Source organism: Cyprinodon variegatus, unplaced genomic scaffold (genome assembly GCF_000732505.1).
Source record: "Cyprinodon variegatus isolate N-32 unplaced genomic scaffold, C_variegatus-1.0 Scaffold591, whole genome shotgun sequence".
NCBI lineage: Eukaryota > Metazoa > Chordata > Actinopteri > Cyprinodontiformes > Cyprinodontidae > Cyprinodon > Cyprinodon variegatus.
In genome coordinates, this window is record NW_015151044.1 from 335,020 (window position 1) to 358,989 (window position 23,970).

Sequence of the window (23,970 nt, forward strand, 5' to 3'; positions counted from 1 at the left end):
CCATGTAGAGTCAATGCTTTAACTACAGCCTCAAGACATAAAAGCACGAACGCTGCCTCTGATGACAGCCCTGCAGATGGGGCAGTGCCGCAGGCTGGCAGCACAGTCACCACACACCACCAGGTGACCGCAGGGGATGAAGACGATGGATACAAGTTTGTCCATGCAGACTTTGCAGGTCCTCTCTTCCTGCAGCTGCCTAAGTAGCTCCTCAGGATTTTGATCCTTTATTGCTGAAAAATACAAATAAATAAAGCAAAAATTTTCAAGGTAAAATCTGCAAGTAAAAGCTAGTCGCTGCAACACAGGAATGATTTTTTTCCCCCACAAATTATGTAATAATTTCTAGATAAAAAGATTTTACAAGCACGCTGACCTCTCTTTGGAATGGGAGTCTCAGTCCTCACAGTTTCTGCGCTTGATCCATGACTCGTGTTTGGCTCTGTTACCCAGATAATGTTAGACAGAAGGTAAAGTTTAGATGTGTAAAAATGAAATGAAACACAGTTTGTTTTTAGCTCAAAGGGAGGAGGCTGTACTTATTTTTAGCCATCAAATTTAGGAAAAAGTAAAATAAGTCTATTGATTTGATAATAGGACATATAGACATAAAATTTGATCAAAGTCCTCAAATGTCCTCTTATTATCAAGAAAAATAGCTGAAAGATGCCAAATCAAATGTGATAGATTTTATTCCTACTGCCACAGCTTGGTGTAAAATCTGATCTCTGCTTTCCTTTCCCTGTGAGGTCATTCATTCATTGTCTAGTGAGTCATTGTCCGCCTTGCCTGCACTGCTTGTTGATGGTTTATTTGAACATGTAGGATAATGCTTAGATCAGATTTCTTCAGAAACTTTGGTTTGTACGTCTGAGTGGAAGTGCAGTGGGAATTTTAAGATGTATTTTGTATTTGATTTGTGCTTCTAAGAGGAATATGATGAATAACTAATTATAAGGAAAAGTTTGAAGATGTCTGATACTGTCTGCTTTAGTTCCCTTCCACTTGGTGGAAGTTAAGGTTGTTTTTTATATGAATCAAAATATATCTTTCCATTATGCCCTCACAATTAATATTGCTTATAAAATATTTGTAAGCATTTTAGACAGAAAGCTTTTTGTGCATTTTTTTTACATATTAGTTAACCATGTAGTTTATATTTGCAGCTTTCAAACATCTCAGAGAAACTGCTAGAAATCTACCTTATCTCTTTTTACTCTTCGTAAAATGCATCCCTGCTATAAACACCTATAACACAACACAATAGAACATTCCAGTTTTCCATTGATAAAAGTGGCATCTTTACTGTAACTGGATTGGAGTTTAAATCAACTTTCCAGACTATTCGCAGAAGTGACATTTTATGTAGCTTTATCTAATTTTCATCTGGCTAAATATTTACAACATTTTCACAAGTATTAGACCTGATGTCATGGGTAACAGTCCAAATTTCTATTAAACAATCAGCGAAACTGTTGACATCTTATTTTAATTTTTGCAAGGAGATCAGAGCTTTTTGTAAAACCTTATGGAGGAAGAAAACATAATATGACTCCCTTAGTTAAAATAATATTTAGTAAATACAGAGAAAAAGTAGCGTAGAAATAAGCAGAAATAAATCACTCGTATCAATATGGAGAAATCATTATAAGGGCAAGGTGCTGTAAATTTTAACTGTTTTTTTTTTTTTTTATTTCTGTTACGGTACCTTGATTGTTTTGCCCTGTCTGCCTCTCCTCCTCTTCTGCTTGCAGAACATCACTAACCAGCTCTGACACTGAGATGTAATGCTGGCCTGTCAGCAGGTACTTAGTCTGCACCAGACTCTCCACCACGCTGGCTTCAAACCCCATCTGCAACACAGTTTGCACAACGGGAGAGAGCATGGCTGATGAAGCTCCCAGACCTCCGACCAGATCTGAAGGATAAGGCAGAAGGAGAAGAGAGGAAGATTACTAAAAAACCAGCAGCTGAATATCATGCTGGTTTTACATGTGTCCTGAGACCACACACAGTACCATCTCAAATAAAAGCCAGAGAGAAAAACAGAAAACATGCAGCTTGATATATTGCCATGCAGCTTGTATGGCAATATATCAAACATTTTCATCTGCAGACCTCTTCTGTTTGCCTACAGAAAATTTGATTGCAATCGATCTTCCTGCATTTTATGTAATAACAACCCTGTTATAATAGCTGTGTAACTACAAACGGCTAAACACCCTCTAAGGCATCAAGAAGCAGCAGCATTCCTGAAAAAGAAATTAGCTCAGACAATCAGATATCAGATGTGAGCTGCTGCATTTCTTAGTGGGTTTGATTGCATTATAAATGTAAAGGTTTTAGTCTCTGATAGGGTAAAGATTTAACTCCATGTAGAGCAATCAATTTTATTCCAAAAAAATTGCTAACAGGCAAATTTGGGGTTTACAGGAGCGATCATGTAATAAATGCTGTCAGACATCAAATTTGAAATGTTAACCCCTTTATATAACCAAGAACTTTAAAGCTTTTGTGAAAGAGATGTTAGTACTTTATATGTGGAAATGGAGAGCAGGGTGATTATTCTGTTACTTGTCTAACTGTTGATCTGTTTTTGTACAATTTTCAAACTTTTATGTCTTACCATTTCTGGCACCAATGTCTCTGCGTGTGGTCGTCTGAGAGCCGCCCTTAAAATAAGGTTTTCATTTTTAATTTTCAATATTAAAAAAATATTTAAATCCATAAATAAACTGGCAGTAATGTATGCAGTACATGGATCTACAATAGCAGCCATTCAAAACGGCCCTTCCCAGTCAAACGCCAGCCGAATGGCAGCCCACTTCCCTGCATCTCCCAGCAAATTCCCCTCCAACTTCCAGCCACTGGATTGATGGGCCTGCATGATTTTTACTCTGACTCCATCGTTTGACTAAATTACAGGGTCTGACCAAGAGATTATGCTTCTCTTTAGATGTTAATGTCAACAAATCTTGACGGAAAGAATATTTTAGATGGTTTTTTTTTTTTATGTCAGATATTTATAATTGTAGGGGACCAGCCGAGGACCTATCAAGGACAGTGGGGAATTTTTGAATGGCTACTACTATAATGCTTCAAGTAATCCCTAGTTTTACTACTTAATCATAAAAATAACAGGACTCTTACCACAGTGTCTCCCATATGGAAATGAGCATCCTGGATGTTGTTAATGTACTCCTGTCCTCGTGACTGGATCAAAAACTCACATCTGAGGAACATGGAACAGACCACTTTTAAGAAGGACAACACAAAGACAGTGGATGGTAGTTTGCAAAACCCCCAAGCGATGCGGAATTTTCAAGCAGAAGAACAAATTATTAGAATTTTATATTCCTAACAGACTAAAAACCTTGAAGAGTGGCATTCATTTGGATTTATTCCCTTATTTGGGATACTCCTAAATAATGGTAAATGTATCAAAATATAGCAATCCACCTTCATGTAAGGCTGAGCAGGAAACTGATTAATCACAAATGAAACCAAAAGCTACATATTAACTATAGAGAAGCTTCAGAGAGAAGATTCTAATTACCGTATGTGAAACGTTTTGGTTGCTCACTCTACAGATCCAGACTTGAGATATGTGGATAGAGGTTCACCTCCAAGCAAGAAAGTGACCCTAAACATACACTCAGGTCAAACAATTATTTAGATTAAAGCATTATGCAAACCAGCTCCATGAACTAAATGTTGATTTAATATCCATGTCTGGACTCATTTCCTCAAATTCTTATGAGTCTAGCGGCTTCGGATTTATCAGTAGCACTTAAACTTTTTGGTCTTTCAAGTTTATTATAAAAAGCCATTTTTTGTTTAGCTGATCATTTCTCATGTCCTTGTGACAGCCCTGTTGTTACCTTGGGAACCATTTGGCATGTTCCTGCCAGGGGTCGTCTCCTGGTTCCCAATTCCTCAGCCCCCCATCACAGAAGAAGCATTTCACATTGTCACCATGACCTGACATTCAAAAATAAAAATCTTTAGAAATAGTTTGATGGCAAACACAGACTGAACTTTCAAGCTTGATACACAAACCTCTAACAGTGTCTGGTGTGTCAAAACAATAATAAAAAAGGCAGCTTGTTTCAGAAGGTTTAAAAATAAATCTCAAAGACAAGCTGCTGTATTTAATATCAAGATTAAAAAAAGAAGCATTAATCTTTACGCCCTGCTTTTCTAAGACAGAAGTAAAAAACTGTTTGGTGGGGATGGTGGAAATGTTTTTTAAGACTCTTATAAATTTTAAGCCACACTGCAGATTGACTGGCAGCTGCTGCTTTGTCCAGAGTGTTTTGTCCACAACATCCTGACTCAGCAGCAACAATTATAGGATGAACTCGCACATAGAAGAGGTCACTGCAGCAGCGGACATCTAGTGAAACATTCTAGTTGGATGCTCAGGTTTGATCTAGAAACTGCTAAAGGGAGTATCTTTTTAGTAATTAAATATTTTAGTTCCTCTGGTAGCGCATTAACAGCAAGTACCTGTGTAGAAAAACCCTGCATGAGCCAAAACATCTGGCTGCACCAAGGCTTCAGAGGGCCAGTTGTGGAAAGTGGTGAGTCGAGAGTCCTCTGCTTCCAGCTCTGGATATACTGCTTGTCCAGTTGTTCCCTGATCATCCATAGTCAGCCTCTGGAGCTGACTCAACAGCTGTCCATCCACAGAGTCTGATGAGCCTGTTTCCAGTGGAATATTACCCACAGCTTGACCCAGTATGAAGCTGCATGTAGGGAAATGACGCTTATGCTCAACCACTGGATTGTCCCCCTGTTCCCAGTATCTTAAAATGCCTCCACAGCAGAAACACTGGACTTTGTCGCCAGAACCCAGAAAGAAGAATCCTGCCTTTGCCAGTTCTCCAGAAGCAACAGGCGCATCCGAAGGCCAGTTCTGGAAGGTACAAAGTCTCTCCACTTCCCCCCGCATCCGAGGCTCCTCAAGGATGCGCAGCATAGTACTTCTGTCATCCGTCATTCTGCAGAATATGGGCTTTCCTGTCTGTTTTTTTCCTGTGCCAATCAGCCCTTTCGTGGTCCATAGTGGGACAAACACTGCAGGTAAGAACAGAACAACAGCTGAAATAATGCGGCAGCGACAGGGTGCTGCGCTGTGGCCTACAGGAGATTCATTTCCAGAAAATCCTCCAACTGCCAGGATGTATGCCCATTGATCCTTGATTGAATGTACATGTCCTGCCTCTTCACATCATGGGGAAGAAAACCTGAATCATAGCATTTTTTTTTAGATTATGGATAAAACCAAGTTCTGTAAAATCCTAAGTTTCTAGATATTGTTCAGCAGATACTTCATATTACCATGATGCTGTTTGTTCACTTATGTTTTCTAACATTCCTTCTAAGACCTTCACAGAAAGGCTTAGAATAGATTTTACAAAGGTGGACCAAACTTGGTACATTCTGAAGGCAGCTGGTTGCAATGCATTTTATTTAAACGTATCAGAGGAAAAAATAAATAGACGTTGGCTGTTGTAATTAGACATGACAGACTGATTTCACTCTGGAACATAATTAATTATTTGATTAAGCAGTGTTGGAGCAGCGTAGTACCTAACAGTTGAAGGGCATTAGCACTCCAGGACTGGGGTGGGAGAAAAACATTAAACCTTCACACTGATCACGTTTAAAACATTAGAACTGCAAATCCTCTGTCCTAACAGGGAACACTGACAAGTATAGACAGAATACAGTTAGTGAAAGATGGGAAAATAATGTTGACCTATTTAAAAATGAGAAAAAGTAAAATATTGTTCACCTACAGCGGCTAAAATGTGCATTAAATAAGTAAAACTCAAACAAGGATCTCATGAATTTAAACAACATAGTTTTAGATTTAGATAACTTTTCACCACCTGACTGTTATAATTTGACGTTTAACATGACTTGAGGATCATTCAACCTTTCAACTGACTACCCTTACAACCAGCGCTTCAAATGATTTTCAGATTTGCAGTTATCCATTTCACTGATTTGTATTCTTTTTTTAAAATCTAGCTTCTCAAAAGTTGCATGCAGGCTGGATTGTAAGCCCGTGTGGTTTGGCTGATGATCACTGTGGCCTTATTGTACCCAACTACCCAATTCTCACATGAGCTTAAGGCTGAGCTGAGGTTTCTGATGCAAAAGGCACTGAAGAAAGCCACAGACAGTCTGCTGACATCTCCTGTCCTTGTTTACACCCAAGGATACTGCAGGGAAAGCTATTTAAAAAACACACTTTGTAACACAGGCAACCCACTGCTCCCCAAGGGGATGGGTTAAATGCAGGGGTGAATTGCTCCAGTGTGAAATCGATAAAATTCTATTGTTATTATTATTATAAAAAGCATTTTTAAAACAGATATATAACAGAAAATGTTGTCCTTGTATTCTACGGTAGATGTAATTCAATCAGAACTATATTTGCATGAATGCACGACAACAAGAAGGAATCTGCCATAAAGTTAAGAAAGTCTTGGTTTATTTAGCGTCCACCTTCAGCTTGTCTTCATATTAACAAACCTCCATAGAGTCTCTATGTAGTGTGTGTCAGATGTTTTTATCCATTGCAGTGACACCATGGCTGCTGAGACAGGTATCTGTATCTTTGGAAGCATGGACAGGTGCCAAGTCCAATTGGAAAATGAAATCTGCATTTCCATAAACCCTGTCAGAAAGCATAAGGTGATGTAAAATATAAGGTAAAAGCCTTGATAAAAGATGCTGGGCCAGAACATGAAGAAGATTGCATCCTTTCTCAGATCATCAGTGATAATGAAAACATGTCACTGGATTTCAAGCAGATTGGATTTGGTCTTTACACTTTTCCTTCAGACTCTGGAACCCTGATTTCTCATGAAAATATAACATTGCCCATTTTTTTGCCAGCAATAGTGGGCATCATTGTTGAAGCCATGACCCTGGCTGCTGTTCATCCACTGTGAATCTGTCCCGCCTCTTACATGGGCTTTGCTTCACAGTCTGTATATGTGAACCTTTCCTACTAATTCATTTTTCTATTTTCCCTTAAAGTCTCATTAATATGGTTGGATACAGCATTCTGCCAGCTTATTTAGCAATGATCTTTGGTGCCTTAACCTTCTTGCTGAGAATATCAATACCTCTCTGGTGTACAGGCGTAAAATCAGACATCTCTGAAATATTTGTACGGACTATGAAATGATGTTTTCAGGTTTTTATAAGCTGTTAGCTCAAATCATTATTGTGATCTTCAAAGTGTCAAATCAGCACTTTCCCCTTAAGATGTGTAGATCGCTCATAACAAATTAAAGTGTTATGTGTTGACAAAAAATGTTTTATATAAATAATATTCTAATTTAATGATAAAATGGTTTTTGAGTTTTCATCAGTAATTATAAGAATAAGCAGAGTTAAATACTCAAAATATGCCAGTCTTAGTGTTATAGCCTAGAAATAACGATGATAACTTGATTTTTTGCAATGTACAGAAGAAAATTAGGGCCATTGAAAAAATTAAAAAAGTGAACTGATTTTTAATTTGATTTCAGTATAATATGAGAAAAAATAAGAGAAAAAAAAATCAAAAAAATTCTGACATTTTTCTCAGAATTCTGACTTAATCTCAGAATTCTGACTTATTTTTCTCAAAATTCTGACTTTTTTCTCAGAATTCTGAATTTTAATCTCAAAATTCTGACTGAATTCTGACTGCTAACAAACATGATAGCATCAAGCCATGTCTGTTTTAGAGACTAAAATTAAATTAGCTTCTTGTTTTAATCACCTTCTACTCTTTCCATTAGTGAAATAGCATAACCTGGGACCCCTCTGGCACATAAAAAGTTGCCTAATTCCGTCATTTTCCTACACTGGCCCTCTCAAACAACTCACATCTTTGTCAATGAAGCTTAGTGCTCCCACATTTCTTCCTTTATGGTGCCCATCTACATAAAGATCCAAAATTCTGAGATTAAAGTCAGAATTCCTAGAAAGAAAAGTCAGAATTCTGGGATTAAAGTCACAATTCTGAGATTAAAGCAAGAATTCTGAGAGGGAAAAGTCAGAATTCTGAAGAAAAAGTCAGAATTCTGAGATTATAGTCAGAATTTTGACTTTTTTCCCCATATTAAACTAAAATAATATTTAAAATTCAGTCAATTTTTTATTTTTATTTTTTCTGTGGCCCTAATTCTCTTCCGTAAAGATGAACCTGAATCATTTGGATCATGAGATGCTGTAACTTCTGCCACCCACCGGCGAGGAAATGAACTACACCGGTAGCTCAGAGCCCGGATGGAGCAGCCATTGGGGAAGTGTGCGGGGCTTTAACGTAACCGAGGAGGACTCTCTCTGTGGAATAAAAAAAAAAGAGACTAAGTAAAAGCCGAACGGAGACGTACATTTACAAAGATCCACCGGGAGCCACACGGTGATACGCACTTAAGCTCGGAAAAAACTAAACTCGGATCGGAAACCTTTGGGATACACAATCCGTCTGACTTGAACTGTGGAAGTTGGGAGAATACTCAGCTGAGCCTGCGCTACAACTACTAGCCATAAGCTAAGCGGCGCTGTTAGCCCCGAAGCTAACTCAAACTGAGCTGTGAACTTGCTTCCAAATCACGGGGGTTGAAATTTAGTCACAGGCTCGGGCTCCGTGAGAAATCCAGGGACTTGCTTAATGAATTATGTCTACCACAAGCATTGACCCTCAGGTATGAAGGACGACTTATCTCGCCAGTTTAGAGCTAGAAAGCTAACTACCTGCTAACGTTATCGATTTATTAGGCTACGGCTATTGCTCGGAAGTGCTAGCTAGCCATTAGCGTTGGCATGTAGCTAGCGAGTTGGCTGCATTCCGTAAAAAAATGATGAAGGCTTTTATTCGCGTTTAAAGGAGATGACATCTATCATTTTCTGTGAAGCACTTTGTCAAATTTAACAGAAGTTGTCTGCTTTGTAAAGCAAATAGCTGTGAAAAATCGTATATTTTTATGTGGTCAGAACCTAAAGCTAGTTAACGTAAACAGATTTACATAATAGCACAAGGTAACTTGCTCTTTGAACAGTAACTTTGAGTGGGATGTGTTGATGTTTCCTTTCTGTGTGGGATATTATACAATTTATTGCAGAAAACATCTAGCATGTTGCTGAAACCTCTTTAGAGTGTGAAAAGCTATTTAAAGGATGCTTTGATATAGAAGTTGTCACTGAAGTATAGCTAGCAGTGGTAGGCTTGTTCACATTACGTGTTTAGAGAATTGTACAAGATTTGAACTGACAAAAGCAATCTTTTTTTCAATTGTATGGCTAATTTTAAGAATATTATGAATTGTGTTTTATAGAAAGTTTCCATTAGATATTTAAGAAGGAAATGTTACCAAATGGAAAGCCATAATTACTAAAAATGTATTTTTTTTGGTTTTGTTTTTCTGGATCAATCTGGATGCAGAGACCAAAGGGACAAGTGTCTAAAGGTAAGAAATGAAGGGAATATTTCAGCATCAGGATTTATTTTTTTTCACTCACTGATGGAAGAAGTATTTATATAAAAGTACAAAGTTAGTGAAGAAATATGTTTTAAGTCAGGTTCGTAGTGGCATTGAATGACAAAAGACTTTATTCAATAAAACATTTAATTTCAAACATTTTCATTAATGGCAAGATTACGTATGTTTACCTTAATTTCTATATAAATGATGGATGGGTTGTCATTCAAAATAACATAAAAAAATGAGTTCCTTCTTTTCTAAAAAACAAAAAATCATGATATATTTAATATATCTATGCAGTTATACAGCAGTGAAATTTTTTTTTAAAGATATTATAAACTGAAGGACTGTTTTCATTTTGTATTTTTCTTGCACAAACAAGTGTCTGATTTTGATTCACTAACACTTTTTTTGTTTTTTATTTTTTAATCAAAGTCCAAATTGCCTTTTCCCCATGCATTTTTAGGATATCATCTTCTGCAACATTTCAGTATTAATGTGTCCAGCTGAAGCACAGTAAAAAAAAAATCTGGTTATCTATGGCTTATCTCTTTAAATGCCGTTTTTGATTGATAATGTGTTGCTCTTCATTTCACAATGTTGAAATATTTAGAAATGTATCCTTTTTTATCTTTTGTCGAAGGGTAACACTTTAGACTCTCAGTTTTTGTATCCAGGCCTGCAACTAACAATAAGATTAGATTCAACTTTATTTTCATTACACAGGTACAGGTACAAGGCAACAAAATGCAGTTTAGGTCTAACCAGAAGTGCAATAGCAGCAAGTGCAGGATAAATAAATAATAATAAATAATGGTTCCATAAGTACAGGACATGGTTTTCTACTGAATAAATATAGAGATGAATGCCATTATAAACAGAATTTTACTGATAGATTTTTCCTATGAATATAATATATAGATAACTAGTGTTATGAACAAAATTTACAGCTGGATATGTACCGAATATAATATACAGGTGGATATTACTATAAATAGGGTTTTTACAGATATCTACAATAGCATAACATACAGATGGTTGTTATTATAACAGAGTTTGCAGGTGAATATGTACTATGAATATTGTACAGATGGCTATTACTATATGCAGAATTATGAGCATTATTATTTTGCAAATTGATTAATCCGTCTATTTTTTCGATTAATTGATTAATAATTGGATAGCAAAAGGTTCCCCAAATAACTCATTTTATGAAATCAAACCAAGTGAAACTACAACTTTTCCACTTGAGAAGTTCAGGATAGAGAAAATGTTTTTTTTTTTATCTTAAAAGCAAAATGTTTACATATTTTATTTTGGTGTAATCCCTGCTGTAAGTGGGTTGCTCTGTCAGCTAAAGACATGTTTTAGAATCTCTATACTCCAATTAACGATTTATCAATTACTAAATTAGTTGACTATTATTTCAATAAGCGATTAATCAGGTTGTTTCAGCCCTCTTTATATCAATAATATGGTAAAAAATATTCTTCTGATGGAATCATTCTTGATTAATTTTGCTTTTAATATACATCTGTATATTTTTGCTTTTGCAAAAGTAATTACAATACTGATTTTGTAAAACAATTGGTTAAATTTCTTTTTTATGAAAAATGAGTCAATCTGCCATATTATCAATTTATTCTGTATACATGTAAATAAAATAAAGTAATATGTTTTAGCTTGTTATGTGATGTTTTTATTTTATATGCATAGAAACAATTAAAATAATCTGAATGTGCTGCCTGCTTTGTTAGTGACTAGGGCTGAAAGATTTTACCCCCCAAAAAATTACGATTATTTTAAACCAATATTACTATTGGGGCTTTATTTTCATTTTCCTTACCACAGTCATGTAAATATTTTAATGCAGGGTTTAGGATTTTTCATGACCTTGGAGGCTTGCTGTTCCAGAGTCTATTTTTGCAGGACTTTAGTGTAACCTGTGTGAAAAGGTGCCACCTTCCACTTGCAGGCATGAATCTCAAGCTAACTGCTTCTCTTTCTTCTCATCTGTTTGGTTGCAAACCCACTTTAAACATATTACTGCCACCTAAAGGGCTGGAATAAAAAAAAATATAGCTACTTACTCTTGTTAAATGTAATGACCAAAACTAAGTGTGTCTGTATCTTGAAAACTGCGTTTTTTTAAATTGCAATTATATTGCAAATGCAGTTAATTTACCCGACCCTATTGGTTACACAGGATGTTTTAATAATCTGTACAGCTGTCATTGCAAACCTTTAAAACATCATTCTCTTGTCATAAACTCAAATGTGCTTCTTGTCGTATGCTTTATTGCTGCAGTGCAAAATGGTTCGCTGCATCAGAAGGAGACTGTCCATGACAATGACTTTGAGCCATACCTTCCTGGTCAATCTACTCAGGTAAATTGACTATTCAATGTTAACCTTTTTTGATTGTTTTTAGAATCGGCTATCATCAGGTAACTATGTACTTCTACCCATCAAGTGCGTTCTGCTTTTAATAACTACCCAAAACAATAATTTTGTATGAATAACAAAACTTAGAGATGCCATGCTATGTTTAACTGGATTCATCTGTTTGAATTGAGCTCTTATACCAACTATTGTCGTTTCTTCCTTATTTCAGAACAACAGCTACCAGTCCATCACCGATCCCTACATGTCTAGCTACTATGCTCCCTCCATTGGATTTCCTTACCCGCTGAGTGAGGCTCCTTGGTCCACAGGTGGAGACCCCCCGATTCCTTACCTCACTCCCTATGGACCTCTGAGCAATGGAGACCATCACTTCATGCCGGACACCGTGTTCGGCCAGCCAGGAGGACTGGGAAGCAGTATCTACCCCCACAGGTTTAACTTTTTTCCTGAAAACCCTGCTTTTTCTGCCTGGGGCACAAGTGGCTCTCAGGGCCAGCAGACTCAAAGTTCAGCTTATGGTGGCAGCTATAGCTATCCTCCCAGCTCCCTGGGGGGCACTCTGGTGCCTGATGGTCAGACAGGGTTTCACAGTGACACCCTGAACAAAGCTCCTGGTATGAACAGCCTAGAACAAGGGATGGTTGGTTTGAAGATTGGAGGGGATGTTACTGGTCAGGGGTCAGGAGTTAAGGCAGTGGGATCTGTGATCGGTGGACCTGCAGTGGCAGCCACAGGGAATGGAGCCACGCCTATAGGGATGCCTCCACCTAAACCCACCAGCTGGGCTGCCATTGCCAGCAAGCCTGCCAAACCTCAGCAGTTGAAATCAAAGGTGAAGCCAGGAATGCCCAATCCAGGGGGGGCTCTTCCCCCACCGCCCATTAAACACAACATGAATATCGGTACCTGGGACAAGGGCCCAGTCACTAAAGTAGCCCCAGCCGCACTGCAGCAGCAACAACAACCTCTAGGGCTGCCTCATGGCATGGCACCTCAAGGACCCATGCAGCAAGGACCCATGCAGCCCCCTCCCCAATCATTAGTGCAGCCCCAAATGCAGCCTATGGCCTTACAGCCTCCACACCACCAGCACCATCAGCCACCGCCTCAGCCCTACCAAAACCATACCCAGCCACCTCAACCCCAGACCCGCTGGATAGCGCCACGAAACCGTAACCAAGGCTACGGGCAGGGTGGGCTTGGCCAGGATGGGAGTGGCATGATGGGAGTTGTTGGTGGTGGGAACAACGGCCCCCAAACATCTGCGAGTCAGGGACCTGGTGGAGAATCCCACCCTGTGCTGGAAAAGCTGCGTGCCTCCCATAGCTACAACCCCAAGGACTTTGACTGGAACCTGAAGAACGGCCGTGTTTTCATTATAAAGAGCTACTCCGAGGATGATATTCATCGCTCCATCAAGTATTCCATCTGGTGCAGCACGGAGCATGGCAACAAGCGGCTGGACTCAGCCTTCCGTGCAATGAATGGTAAAGGCCCGGTGTACCTCCTGTTCAGTGTCAATGGCAGTGGTCATTTCTGTGGCGTGGCAGAAATGCGCTCGCCAGTGGACTACGGGACCAGCGCTGGCGTCTGGGCACAGGACAAGTGGAAGGGCAAGTTTGACGTGGACTGGTTGTTTGTTAAGGACGTGCCTAACAGCCAGCTGCGCCACATTCGTCTGGAGAACAACGATAACAAGCCGGTGACCAACTCCCGCGATACCCAGGAGGTTCCTCTGGAGAAGGCCAAGCAGGTGCTGAAAATCATCGCCACCTACAAACACACCACCTCCATTTTTGATGATTTTTCTCATTATGAGAAAAGGCAGGAAGAGGAAGAGGAGGTGCGCAAGGTGGGTACACCCATTTGTGTTTGAAGAAAATGTTTAAATGTTCAAAGCTGAATTTTCACTGGAGGCTTCTAAGAAGCTGTTATTTTATCTATTCTTTCCCTTTGACAGACTTTTGAACCTGCTCAGATTCAGAGCCGCTCTCGATTGGATCAGGTAGAAATCTTCTAAATATGTCCCAGGCCCTTTTTGCATCACAAGAATGTTTAATATTCAACTTAAAAATGTATAAGGAGACTAAAAAAAAAACACTTTTTTTTATTTACATGTTGGCCTTTATATACTCTGCCTTGCCTTTTTTTATACCCCTCAGATATTTCTACATTTTTTCTTGTTACAACAGCCCTTAATGTATTTCATTGTGATTTTATGTGATAGAGGAACACACACAAGCGTTTGATTATAAAGCAACAACAGTCTCCATAGCCTCTCCTGTATGTTTTTTAATGTGTCCCTGCTCACAATCACTTCACTGACTTACCTCCTCTTCTGCAGAGGTACAGTAGTCGATTGGAGTTATTCTTTGGGACCTAAAAACTAGAGCTACAATCAAATGGTTGACTTCAAATCATATTCTTGTATTAAAATAAACCATTTAAAGTCTAGACTTAGTCCAAATTGAGGAAATATGTAGCAAGAGCAGATTAGATTTCCAGTAACGTGTCCATTAAATCTCACTAAGCGGGGGCTATTTCGCAATAAGTATTGGTTAAGAAGTTCTTCATCTAGATGTGTCAGCCAGGTATAGAGGTGTTAAATACACATGGCAGCAGGATTCGGCTCTGCAAAGTGATGACTGGCCTAGTACAAACGCAGGCCACACTTCAAAACACAGAACTGCAGCCCTCGTCTACTCACCCTGGTTGTGCGCTCTCATACTTAAGTTCTACTTTTTTCACCTTACCTGGAGTTGCCATTGTGTCTTAGTAGAGCTGGTTGCTTCTGAGTTTCCACAATATCCACCTTGATTATAACGCTACGATTGCTTGCCATGTCACTGTTTGACATCACATCTGCAGGACTGCATGGGAACTTCCGACCCAAAGTAAATGCATGAAAATAGGCCACAGGTTTAAGCCGGGCATACACTGTACGATTTTTTTGCCCCCTTCAGGTAGGGGTGTGCAAAATAATCGTCATGATGATGCATCGTGATTCTAATTTTCGTGATATACTAAATCGATTCTTGACGCCAAGTATCGATTATTAATTAAAAAAAAATGAATAAATAAAATTGCATGAATGGTTGGTGAACATCAGCCAAAAACAAGTGTAATACAACTTCCAGTCCAGTAGATGTCGCTGCGGATGTGTTGACGCACGCTGCCTTGTGTCACAAGCATTTCCGGCCGCAGGATACTGCGCAGAGTCATTCAAAAACAAAACATGGAGGAGAAAATATTGCAATGCATCGCAATAATTCAAGTATCGTGATGCATCGTGATAGAATCGCATCGTGGCCTATGAATCGTGATTCGAATCGAATCGTGACTTCTTTGGCAATACCCACCCCTACCTTCAGGTCAATTCTTCAGTCGTGTGAGAATTTTTTTTTATTGGGCTGATTTTCAGCCTGATCGTGCGGTGCAGTGTACAGGGGGTACACTACACCAGCGTTGTGAGGTGTTGGTGAGCAAATCCTGATGTTGAAGCAGAGCTACCAGCCCATTTGCCAGAACCTCGAGCACTCGCATGCGCAAACAAGGGAGTTCTTCTTCCAGATTGACGAGTCCGGCCAGCGCCATCTCTCTGTGCTGAGTCCGGATCGCATCAGAGCGTTGGGTCGCACAGTTGAGCTGTAAACTTTCAAAGCCTGCGGTTTCGTCGTACAGTTTGAGTTGTAGCTGCGTACTACAATTGAAAATATAGCACAGTGTATGCCCAGCTTTATAGATGTATGGGCACTGAACTACTGAGGTGTCAGTCTGCTCATCAAATGATGTTTATGTTGTAAAGGGTCAAATAAAAAGACTATTTCAAAGACATTTTCAGTAAAAACCTGCATAATGTCTCTTTAACAGGATCAATTTTATTTAAAAAATAAATAAAAGATGAACTGTAAAAGAGGAAAGGGGGAAACAACCATGACTTGAGTAGCGCTTCCGTAAAGTCGGCAGAGTAATAGTGATCGCATCTACAGAACTGAGACAAGACAATTTTACAGTGTCTCATTCCCCAAAAAAAGTCAAATCGAAACTCAGCAAACTGGACATGTTGAAGCTTCTCTGAAGGAATTGCTTAGAAATCTACAGTAATTGAACATCCACAATGAAATCTCAACAGCAATATCCTGAACCTTTTTATTTATGATTTGAATTCAGAAACGCTGACAGGTTTTGTTTTTAAAGGTCAATGCAATATGTTTCAGTAGTTTTTAGAACATTTTGCTTTGACATCACTATTATGGAGCAGCACACATCTTTTAAACACAAAATCCAGAATTGAAATACATTAAGGTTTTTGGCTGTAAGTTAACATAAGGATGAATAATTGAGGTGGAAGGTGTATTAATATTGTTGCAGAATTTTAAGTACAGTTTTAAGATACCCTAAATTCTTCTATGGTAATGTTTGCAGTAATATGTCTAACATATTTCTTTTTTATTTCCCAATAAACAGGAGCGCCAAAACAGGAATAAACAATAGAGGACATTTATCCCTGGCTTGATCATTTACATTAGGACTTGATTTAAAGACAGAAGAATATGAAATGCAACCAAGCCCCTCATTTCTATTTTCTATTTAATCCTGGTGAACTTTTTTTTTTTTTTGGTTATCAGTTTTATTTTTTGTTTGTTTTGGTTTTTTTGCCCTACCTACCACCAATACTTGTGCAACAATAAGCTGATTAAATGTTCCCTTGCAATCACCATGCTCTAATTTTTTAAAACATATTTTTCTTCTTGTTCCATCGTGTTCTTTTTATTTTTTTCTTACCTGATGGGTTTTTCTCTCTTGCTCCCGCCCCCTCCCTCCTCTCTCCAAATGAATCAGGGTTTGACTGCCACTTTATATTTCAGTACAATCAGGAACAGATGTGTCATGCCCCTCCGTGTCCATTTGGGGGCAGCATTGCCATGCTTTATAGGTTTATCTGTGCCAACAGGGTTGAAGGATCCTACAGGCAATGTTGGACTTGGAACTGGGATAATAAAGCTTCAGTTGTTTAACTATTTTTCATTCAGATCAACAAAATCTCTATTTTTTGGCTTACTACTGACAATTTTCATTTCAGAAACTTTTTTCTGGAGCCTTATTTTTGTTTTTAAATTATCAGTGACTTCTCAAAAGAACTGCTCAAACAGTGACACTGCTGGAGAAATCAGGGAAAGTGTGAAGTCACACAGGACTTAAGACATTTCCGAACAGGAAGGGCTTTTGGGGAAGAAACAACGAATATGTCCTTCACAACCAAAACTCTCACCATTTAAATCAAAAATTGTACTAATGACACTTTTACAGCCCTCCTTTTTTTTTGTTTTTTCTTTTTATAAATTCTTTTTGATGTTTGTCCTCAAAGTGTCCTCTTTGTGTTTAACAACAGAATCTGCTTGTCTACAAAACCTAAGCAATTTGTCAAATCCCCCACCTTCAATTGCTTTGTTAGAATTACATAATGATGTAACTGCTCAGTTTAACTAATTGTTGCTCTCGTATTTTTGTTACACAAAGTAGGGGGAGGGAGGGTTTAAATATGTCCATTCACCGTCATTCTGTCTTAATCCTGTTTTTTTTTTTTCTTCCTAAAATTTGGTTTTTGCTAATTCTTTCATGTTGGTCGTAATGCTAAGCTTTAGGAGTCTATAGGAGTCTATATATTCACGGAGAAAGCCTAAAAATGTATAACCTAAAAAATAATGTAACTGATTTACTATCAACTAAGAAAAAAATAAGAATGAAATGTGGTTTCTGTGTGATTTTTGGTTGTTTCAAATATTTTTTTTAGTCTGGATCTACTGATCTTGATAAAGAAAGGTCTGAGCTATGAGAAAAGAAAAAAAAATCCTTGAGAAAACTACAAATATTAAGATGTGTGTGCCGATGCATGGCAAGCTGAAATACAGTAAGTCTGCTGAAGATATCTGAAGAGAATGTCCTCCATGTGGCTTGCCCCTGAAGGTGACAGTGCTGTTTACTAGTTTTAAAAAATAAAAAGATATGGACCTCTTTTTACCCCTTCTTTAGCACATTCATAGTAAGAACACAGCATTTAAGAAAATCAAATTTCTTCCCTTTGATCATGTTGTGATGTAGGTGTTTTTGGCTTTCAAGGTTACCGTGGTGCGGAGCGAACAGATCTGCTGCTGCTTTTATTTGACATAAAACTCATTTTTGTCTTTTTTTTCAATCTGATGTAGCCTCAAATGAACTAGAATCCCGCTTTAAAAATTCTATTGAAAAATGTTCTTTAATTATTCAAGATGAAATGAGTAATGTTGTCACCTGTGTTATTATTGTGGCCAGAAGTTTATGTTTGTGTTTTCAGGTTATAGTTGATGATGTATATTCTTTGATTTGTTTTGATTTTTTTTCACTTTGCCCTATTAACATTGAAATGGCCCGAGCAATGCACTTTACAGAAGTCTCTGGAGTATGAACTGTAAGCTTCAGAGAGGAAGTCAGTTTGTGACACCGCATTGTCTTCTTACTTGGCCAGTGTAATCACCCCTCATAGCCTGTAATCTTCGTTATAATTTTACTTGCACTAACTGATAGCTAGGTTGATCGAAGCAATATAGGAGACGTGCAAGTTCACCAACTGCATGTAGAATCGGGCAGAGGTGAGACGCTAAAGGATGTCACAGGAATGCTTCATTGCCTCTGAGGGTTGGTAGCTGGCTGGGATTAAAGTACAGAACTTACATGTACATTAAGGTTAATTGCAAGACATTTGATGTAAGGGGTTGTCTGGTCAGCCGCAGATGCCGGCACGGCTGAAGGATCCATTATATGAAACACTAAACCTCTGATTATCTAAAAAGCCACAGCTGTAGTGGACACAACTTGTTCAAAAGGATCCATCTTGGTTTTTCTTTGCAAAAGAAGTCAAGCCTTAATAAACTTAGTTTAGAAATCACTTTGTCTTGATCTCATGAGTCCTCTGTGAGTTCTTCAATAAATTCTTGGTGACCTTATCCAAATAAGACTATCCACAGGCCTGCCTTGGTACTGACATTTCACTAAAAGCTTTTCAGCTGGAAATAATTTATTTGTTGCCTGTTTATTAATCTCTGCTTTGCAATCCATTGGCTTATTTATTCTTAACAAGTCATTAAACGAGCATTTATCATTGCTAAATACCAAATTTAAAATACTCCTTGTACAGGGAAGAGCAACTTACAATACATTCAGGGAAAGTCAATACATTCATTCCCTGGGATTTCTGTTTTCTTAAATGTAGAAAACTGCTAAATTGGTGCTCTCCATGGTCCTGATTAAGAGAAAGTAGTCCATCTTCCTGTCACAAAGTAAAATTGTACAGACATGTGTTTGATCCTTTACATTTAGACCTAATCTACTGTCTTAGTTGTACTGTTTTAAGGTTAAGGTGAGGACACTGCTGCAAATAAATCAAGGTTATGCATCAACATGAACTCAGTGGTGCATGCTCATTTGTTTAAGAATGATGACAAGAAGAAACGTATCCCATTTCACTTTTTATTTTTTGACATATAACAGAACAATGTAACACGAAATGCTATAAAGAAATCCCAATCCACTTCATCTGGACCAAAAAGTCAATTTATCCTTTGCTGTTGATTCTAACGCTTTGAAATAAGTTTTTATTACTCAATAGGACTAAACTATGAAAAAAGAGGCTGTGAAAGGTTAATAAAGGGATTCACAATGTCAATAATGCCATAAAGATTTTACACTGTTGTCTTGAAATCGGCTCAAACTATTTTATTGTATTTGTAATGTTGCATTAACACTTCTGCCCAGCTCTACTATTAAATTATTTGTCTTTAAGAGATTCTTAAAAACCTAAATTTGATATTATTTTAGCATGTAGTGCACTTCTAGATTCTAACATTAATTATATTGGTTTTAAACCTCTGTGTGCTTTTAACCTATTAGTATGTATGCGAACATTCTTCTGACTTAATAACCACATTATTTCTCAAAAGTAACAGATCTTTCCTTGCATTTTTTTGTTTTTTTGTTGCTGCTGATCAGATTTGCTCTAATCTTTTTGAAGACCCATGTTCATCATGTCCTTCAATGGTCTACATACAGAAATGCGTTGCAAGAGGAGCGCCTGTAGATGGCATTAAATCACTTATTGTGATGAATGTTGTCTTCTTCCAAATAAACACTGCAGCCGTTGTCAGTTTGCATCATTCATATAGTCTCTAATCTGCTACTGCTGGCCTGAGCTCATAGGCAAACTCACTGAGGGTGTGAAGGAATGAAGCGCAGCTGAACACAGCAGCAACCCAAAGGGTGGGCTTATGAAAGACTGCAAAGCATTAAATCGGTTTCAGCATATCACTTAAATCACTAGATAAAATCACTCAAATATAAATTTACCATTATATATATGCTTGCTTTGTTTTATTACAATTTTCTATTTCAAATATGCGGTAAAATAAGAGCTGTATCATCTGCTAAGAACCTGTTTTTTGTTTCAAAAATAAACGATGCCTCTATAAACAACCATATTTAACTGAGTTTTAAATATCAGGCTAATTAAAACCTAATATAATCATCTGACCACACCTGAAGTTCAATTTGTTTTGGAAAACAATTGCCCCTAATCCAACAGCTTTTCACAAAAGCTAAAAATCACAATCAAAACACCTTTGGGAATAGACTTTATGTGCAAGATAAAGGTTGACCAAACTGATCCTTCATCAGGATTTCTTCCTTTTTTTTTTTTTAATCTGCGCATTGCGTCCATCTAGCTCGAGCTGCACACACACACAAAAGCACACGAGCGCCTGGATCTGCACGCGCAGCTTCCTTTCCCGTGAGCGCAACCACGCGAACGGCTTTGATTGGCAGAGACAGGCCTGTTTCAGCGGCATGAAGGGTCAGTCAGCCTGCGGCCTAAGGGTAAACAAACAAACAAAGATGTTTCCATAAATAAAAAAAAAAACAAAGGCGTGGAAAAGATGCTGTGTAGATTCCTCTCTTGGCATTCACCGCGTGCCTTAATTGTATGGACATTAAATCAAGGTCCGCTGTGAACACGCAGAGTGACAACCCCTTTGATGGGCGCAGAATGAAGCCCCATCTCAGACCCCGCTGACCCCCACCCCCCCTTTCATACATTTTCCACCGACGAGGATGTCAGAGCAGCATGTAGGAGACTTAAAGAACACCTTCAGGTGCCGTCTGCGCGCTCTACTACAAGCTATACGCACACATGCGCACGAAACTAAAGCCGATTTACAGCGCATCCATGCGCGCCACGCACACAAACGCTCATTAGACCATCAGATCTAAAGCCGATTTACAGAAATAACGGACGCGCTGGTCTCCCGTAACTGCAGAAACCAGGGGATGAAAAAATGACTGCGCCACAGCACGAAATAAAGCCTCCCACTTGAATCTCTGCTATAGTGGCAAAGATAAATCCGAGCGTCTTTACGCATCTGCTGGCACGCTACCTCACATGGAATGACAGCTGGAGCTATGTGAGCTCCCGTCTTCTTCCTTTCCCGGTAAAATGTACCAAATGGTCCAAAATTAACACGAAAACGTAAATGTATAACACAGCAGCACACACAGTGATGGGTTAATAGTCTGCAGCCATACATCCCACCGCGAGGAGAACTGTATGTTCCATTGAACTTGGCTTGATTGCAGTTCCTCGTCTTGTCCACGATCAACGCCCTCGGACAAATGCGCGGTTCCTCCTTTCTCCTGTCATGCAGCTGACATTACAGAGAGCTATTATTACATTATGCTACGGTATACATCTTCAAGCATGTCCCTACAGTCGGTGGAGCCTGGATGTCTTTTTTCTTTCTTTCTGCAAAGTCAGGGAAAAACGGCTTCTTCATCTTCACTCTCATCCTTTTTTTCCCAACCAAGATATCAGTCGCTTCCTTTTGGATTCGGCTCTTTAATCTGACCCATTTCGAGTTAAAAAAAAAACAACAACAAAAAAACCCCCCAACAAAACATCCAACCTTGGTCACATGCGCCTCTCTCTCTCTTACTCGTTCTCATCTCTTGCGGGTTGTGTGATCCACTGTCTCCCAGATTAGAGCCCCCCTCTCTTCACATCCTAGACAATTGCGAGTCTCTGCTGATTGGGCTTCAGCGCAAGAGGATTACATGGGCGCATAATGACGTCATGGCCCGGGGCCCAAGCCATCCCCCATCCCAATCACCCCCCCCATTAAAACCAAATCCTCATCAGCCTCAAACGTCCTTGAAACCACCTACCTGACTTTCTGCAGCGCTAGATGCGTGCATGCGTCGGTGCAGCCTGTCTGTAATCAGCTTGGTCTAGCTGGCAACTTAATGCAATGGGGAGGAAGCAAATCTAAAACAGTTGCTTTTGTGCACAGGCACGTCTGATGTAGTTTTTCTTGCATAACTGAAAAAAAAAGTTGAATAAAGTCTGACCCCATTTCCAAACGAACTAAAATAACGTTTTATTCCTATCCTTAAACCAAAGCTCATCACTTGTCCTCTCCATATAAACAATGCAGATTAAACCAGTGATCGGTCTGGGCTTGGAAAGGAAACCCACGACTGACCTGCTTTAAGTAAACATACAAAGGTATTATTCTCCAGCCTGTGACACCAAAGTATGGACAGAAATCATATGACTATGGAAAGTAGATGACAAGACAAAAATCTTGCATTACAGAGAAATAAATTGAAATACACATTAATAACGCAATTTTGATAAGCAATCATGTACAACACAAAAGAGAAATTGTATAGGCTAAAGTAAAGTATCAATAATTTTAAATTTTCAGGTGTCACCTTCAAACTTCTTCCTAAAATGATGGTTATAATTAAACTCTTTGGAGATTTACTCATTCAATATTTCCATTTAAATTAAAAACGGTGGTATTTGAATTACAAATATTAGGAATACTTTTTATTAATTTTTTTTAAGATTATGGCATAGTTTAAAAAAAAAAAGGCCGCTTTTTGTGTCAACTAAATATTAACCAATTATTCCTGTTTGACAGTGATAATCACGCACTGCTAAAATAAACAGAGGCGCTTAAAAGTGCGCGATATTTGCATTTCGTGTTTAAACACCGTTCCAATTAAAAGCCATCGATTTCTGTCCCGGAAGAAAATGTCAGTGGAGGTTGGAAATGTTTCTCTTGGTTTGCGTCTAAACCTCCCACTGTTGGCTGAACAAAGAGATGGAGAGGAAGAACTGTCAACCCGGGTGTGATTCCTCTGCTCGCCGAAGCCATACAATCACAAATGTGATCTCTTCCTCTTTTAAACAAAAAACACGTATTAACTTTTCTTTAAAATATGCATATTGCCATATTTAAATCTCCATTGCAATCTGCATTTCAAAACGTCCCTTGCTGCGTTCAAGTGAATGCAAAAGCAATCCACTAATTCGAGGTTTGGCCTAAAAATCGGGTGGTCCCTGCTGCCAAAATAGATTGAACAATGTTATAACCCAGCACTGCATAGCAGCCAGCTGCAAAAAAAAAAAAAAAAAAAAATGAGTCTTCTTTACCAATAAAGTCTATAGGCCTACTGAAAAATCCACACACCGGCTTGGATGCATGATCCTCGGTTCGGCATCTCACTCCTCTCCAACTCTGCGCCATAAGCTGCACCTGACTTCGCCTCCGTTCTGCAAACGAAGGCTTTCCGAAATATAAAAATGCATGCAAATGCACCCAAAAAAACATATAGACCTTAGTAAGCAGACGCTAAATGTCCTTCCACCTGCACGATGAGCCGGAGAGATATCGTGCAAGTGGGATGTAGTTTCAGATTTTCCTCCCTTCTTGCCTCTCCCTCTGCGCAGCAGAGCGGCCTCCTCATCTCAAGCTGAATGAAAGGGGAGTTGTCCCTGTGCATTACAATGACATTCAGGCCCCATTCATTCAGCCACTGTCTAACGGTCTTTGGACAGAAAATGCACCCCCATCGGGGGGTCCCAGCCTTCTCATTACTCCCCCAATCCCAACACGCAGCCCCCCACAAAAGGCTCAACAAAAGACGAGAGAGTCGGCCCCAGTTATGCGAACTGCGGCCCCTGGACTTTTGAGGAATG

The 23,970-nt window shown here is 38.8% G+C and overlaps 2 protein-coding genes across 2 annotated transcripts; one reads left to right on the plus strand and one right to left on the minus strand.

Annotated features, from left to right (window-relative positions):
- Positions 1-30: 30 nt before the first annotated feature.
- birc7 (baculoviral IAP repeat containing 7) lies at positions 31-5,054 on the minus strand. The gene is made up of 7 exons (XM_015392442.1): positions 4,510-5,054; positions 3,882-3,981; positions 3,151-3,232; positions 2,627-2,672; positions 1,709-1,918; positions 377-442; positions 31-233 (listed from the first exon to the last, which is right to left on the minus strand). Exons 1-7 carry the CDS (start codon positions 5,000-5,002, stop codon positions 31-33), a joined length of 1,200 nt encoding a protein of 399 aa, XP_015247928.1. The 5' UTR covers positions 5,003-5,054.
- A 3,246-nt stretch (positions 5,055-8,300) lies between these two features.
- On the plus strand, positions 8,301-19,542 carry LOC107096006 (YTH domain-containing family protein 1-like). The gene is made up of 6 exons (XM_015392445.1): positions 8,301-8,720; positions 9,458-9,482; positions 11,806-11,885; positions 12,112-13,755; positions 13,864-13,908; positions 16,371-19,542. The coding sequence occupies exons 1-6, from the start codon at positions 8,694-8,696 to the stop codon at positions 16,395-16,397; spliced, it is 1,848 nt and encodes a 615-aa protein (XP_015247931.1). The 5' UTR covers positions 8,301-8,693; the 3' UTR covers positions 16,398-19,542.
- Positions 19,543-23,970: the final 4,428 nt, after the last annotated feature.

Bases quoted from the DNA above. Each gene is read 5' to 3' on its own strand.
- LOC107096006 (XM_015392445.1), top strand. From the start codon at position 8,694: ATGTCTACCACAAGCATTGACCCTCAG. The intron at 9,483-11,805 runs GTAAGAAATGAA...TTATTGCTGCAG, and splicing joins AAAGGGACAAGTGTCTAAAG to TGCAAAATGGTTCGCTGCAT. The intron at 13,909-16,370 runs GTAGAAATCTTC...CCCAATAAACAG, and splicing joins GCCGCTCTCGATTGGATCAG to GAGCGCCAAAACAGGAATAA.
- birc7 (XM_015392442.1), bottom strand. From the start codon at position 5,002: ATGACGGATGACAGAAGTACTATGCTGCGCATCCTTGAGGAGCCTCGG. The intron at 3,982-4,509 runs GTACTTGCTGTT...TTTGAATGTCAG, and splicing joins TGCAGGGTTTTTCTACACAG to GTCATGGTGACAATGTGAAA. The intron at 1,919-2,626 runs GTAAGACATAAA...CTTATCCTTCAG, and splicing joins AGACATTGGTGCCAGAAATG to ATCTGGTCGGAGGTCTGGGA.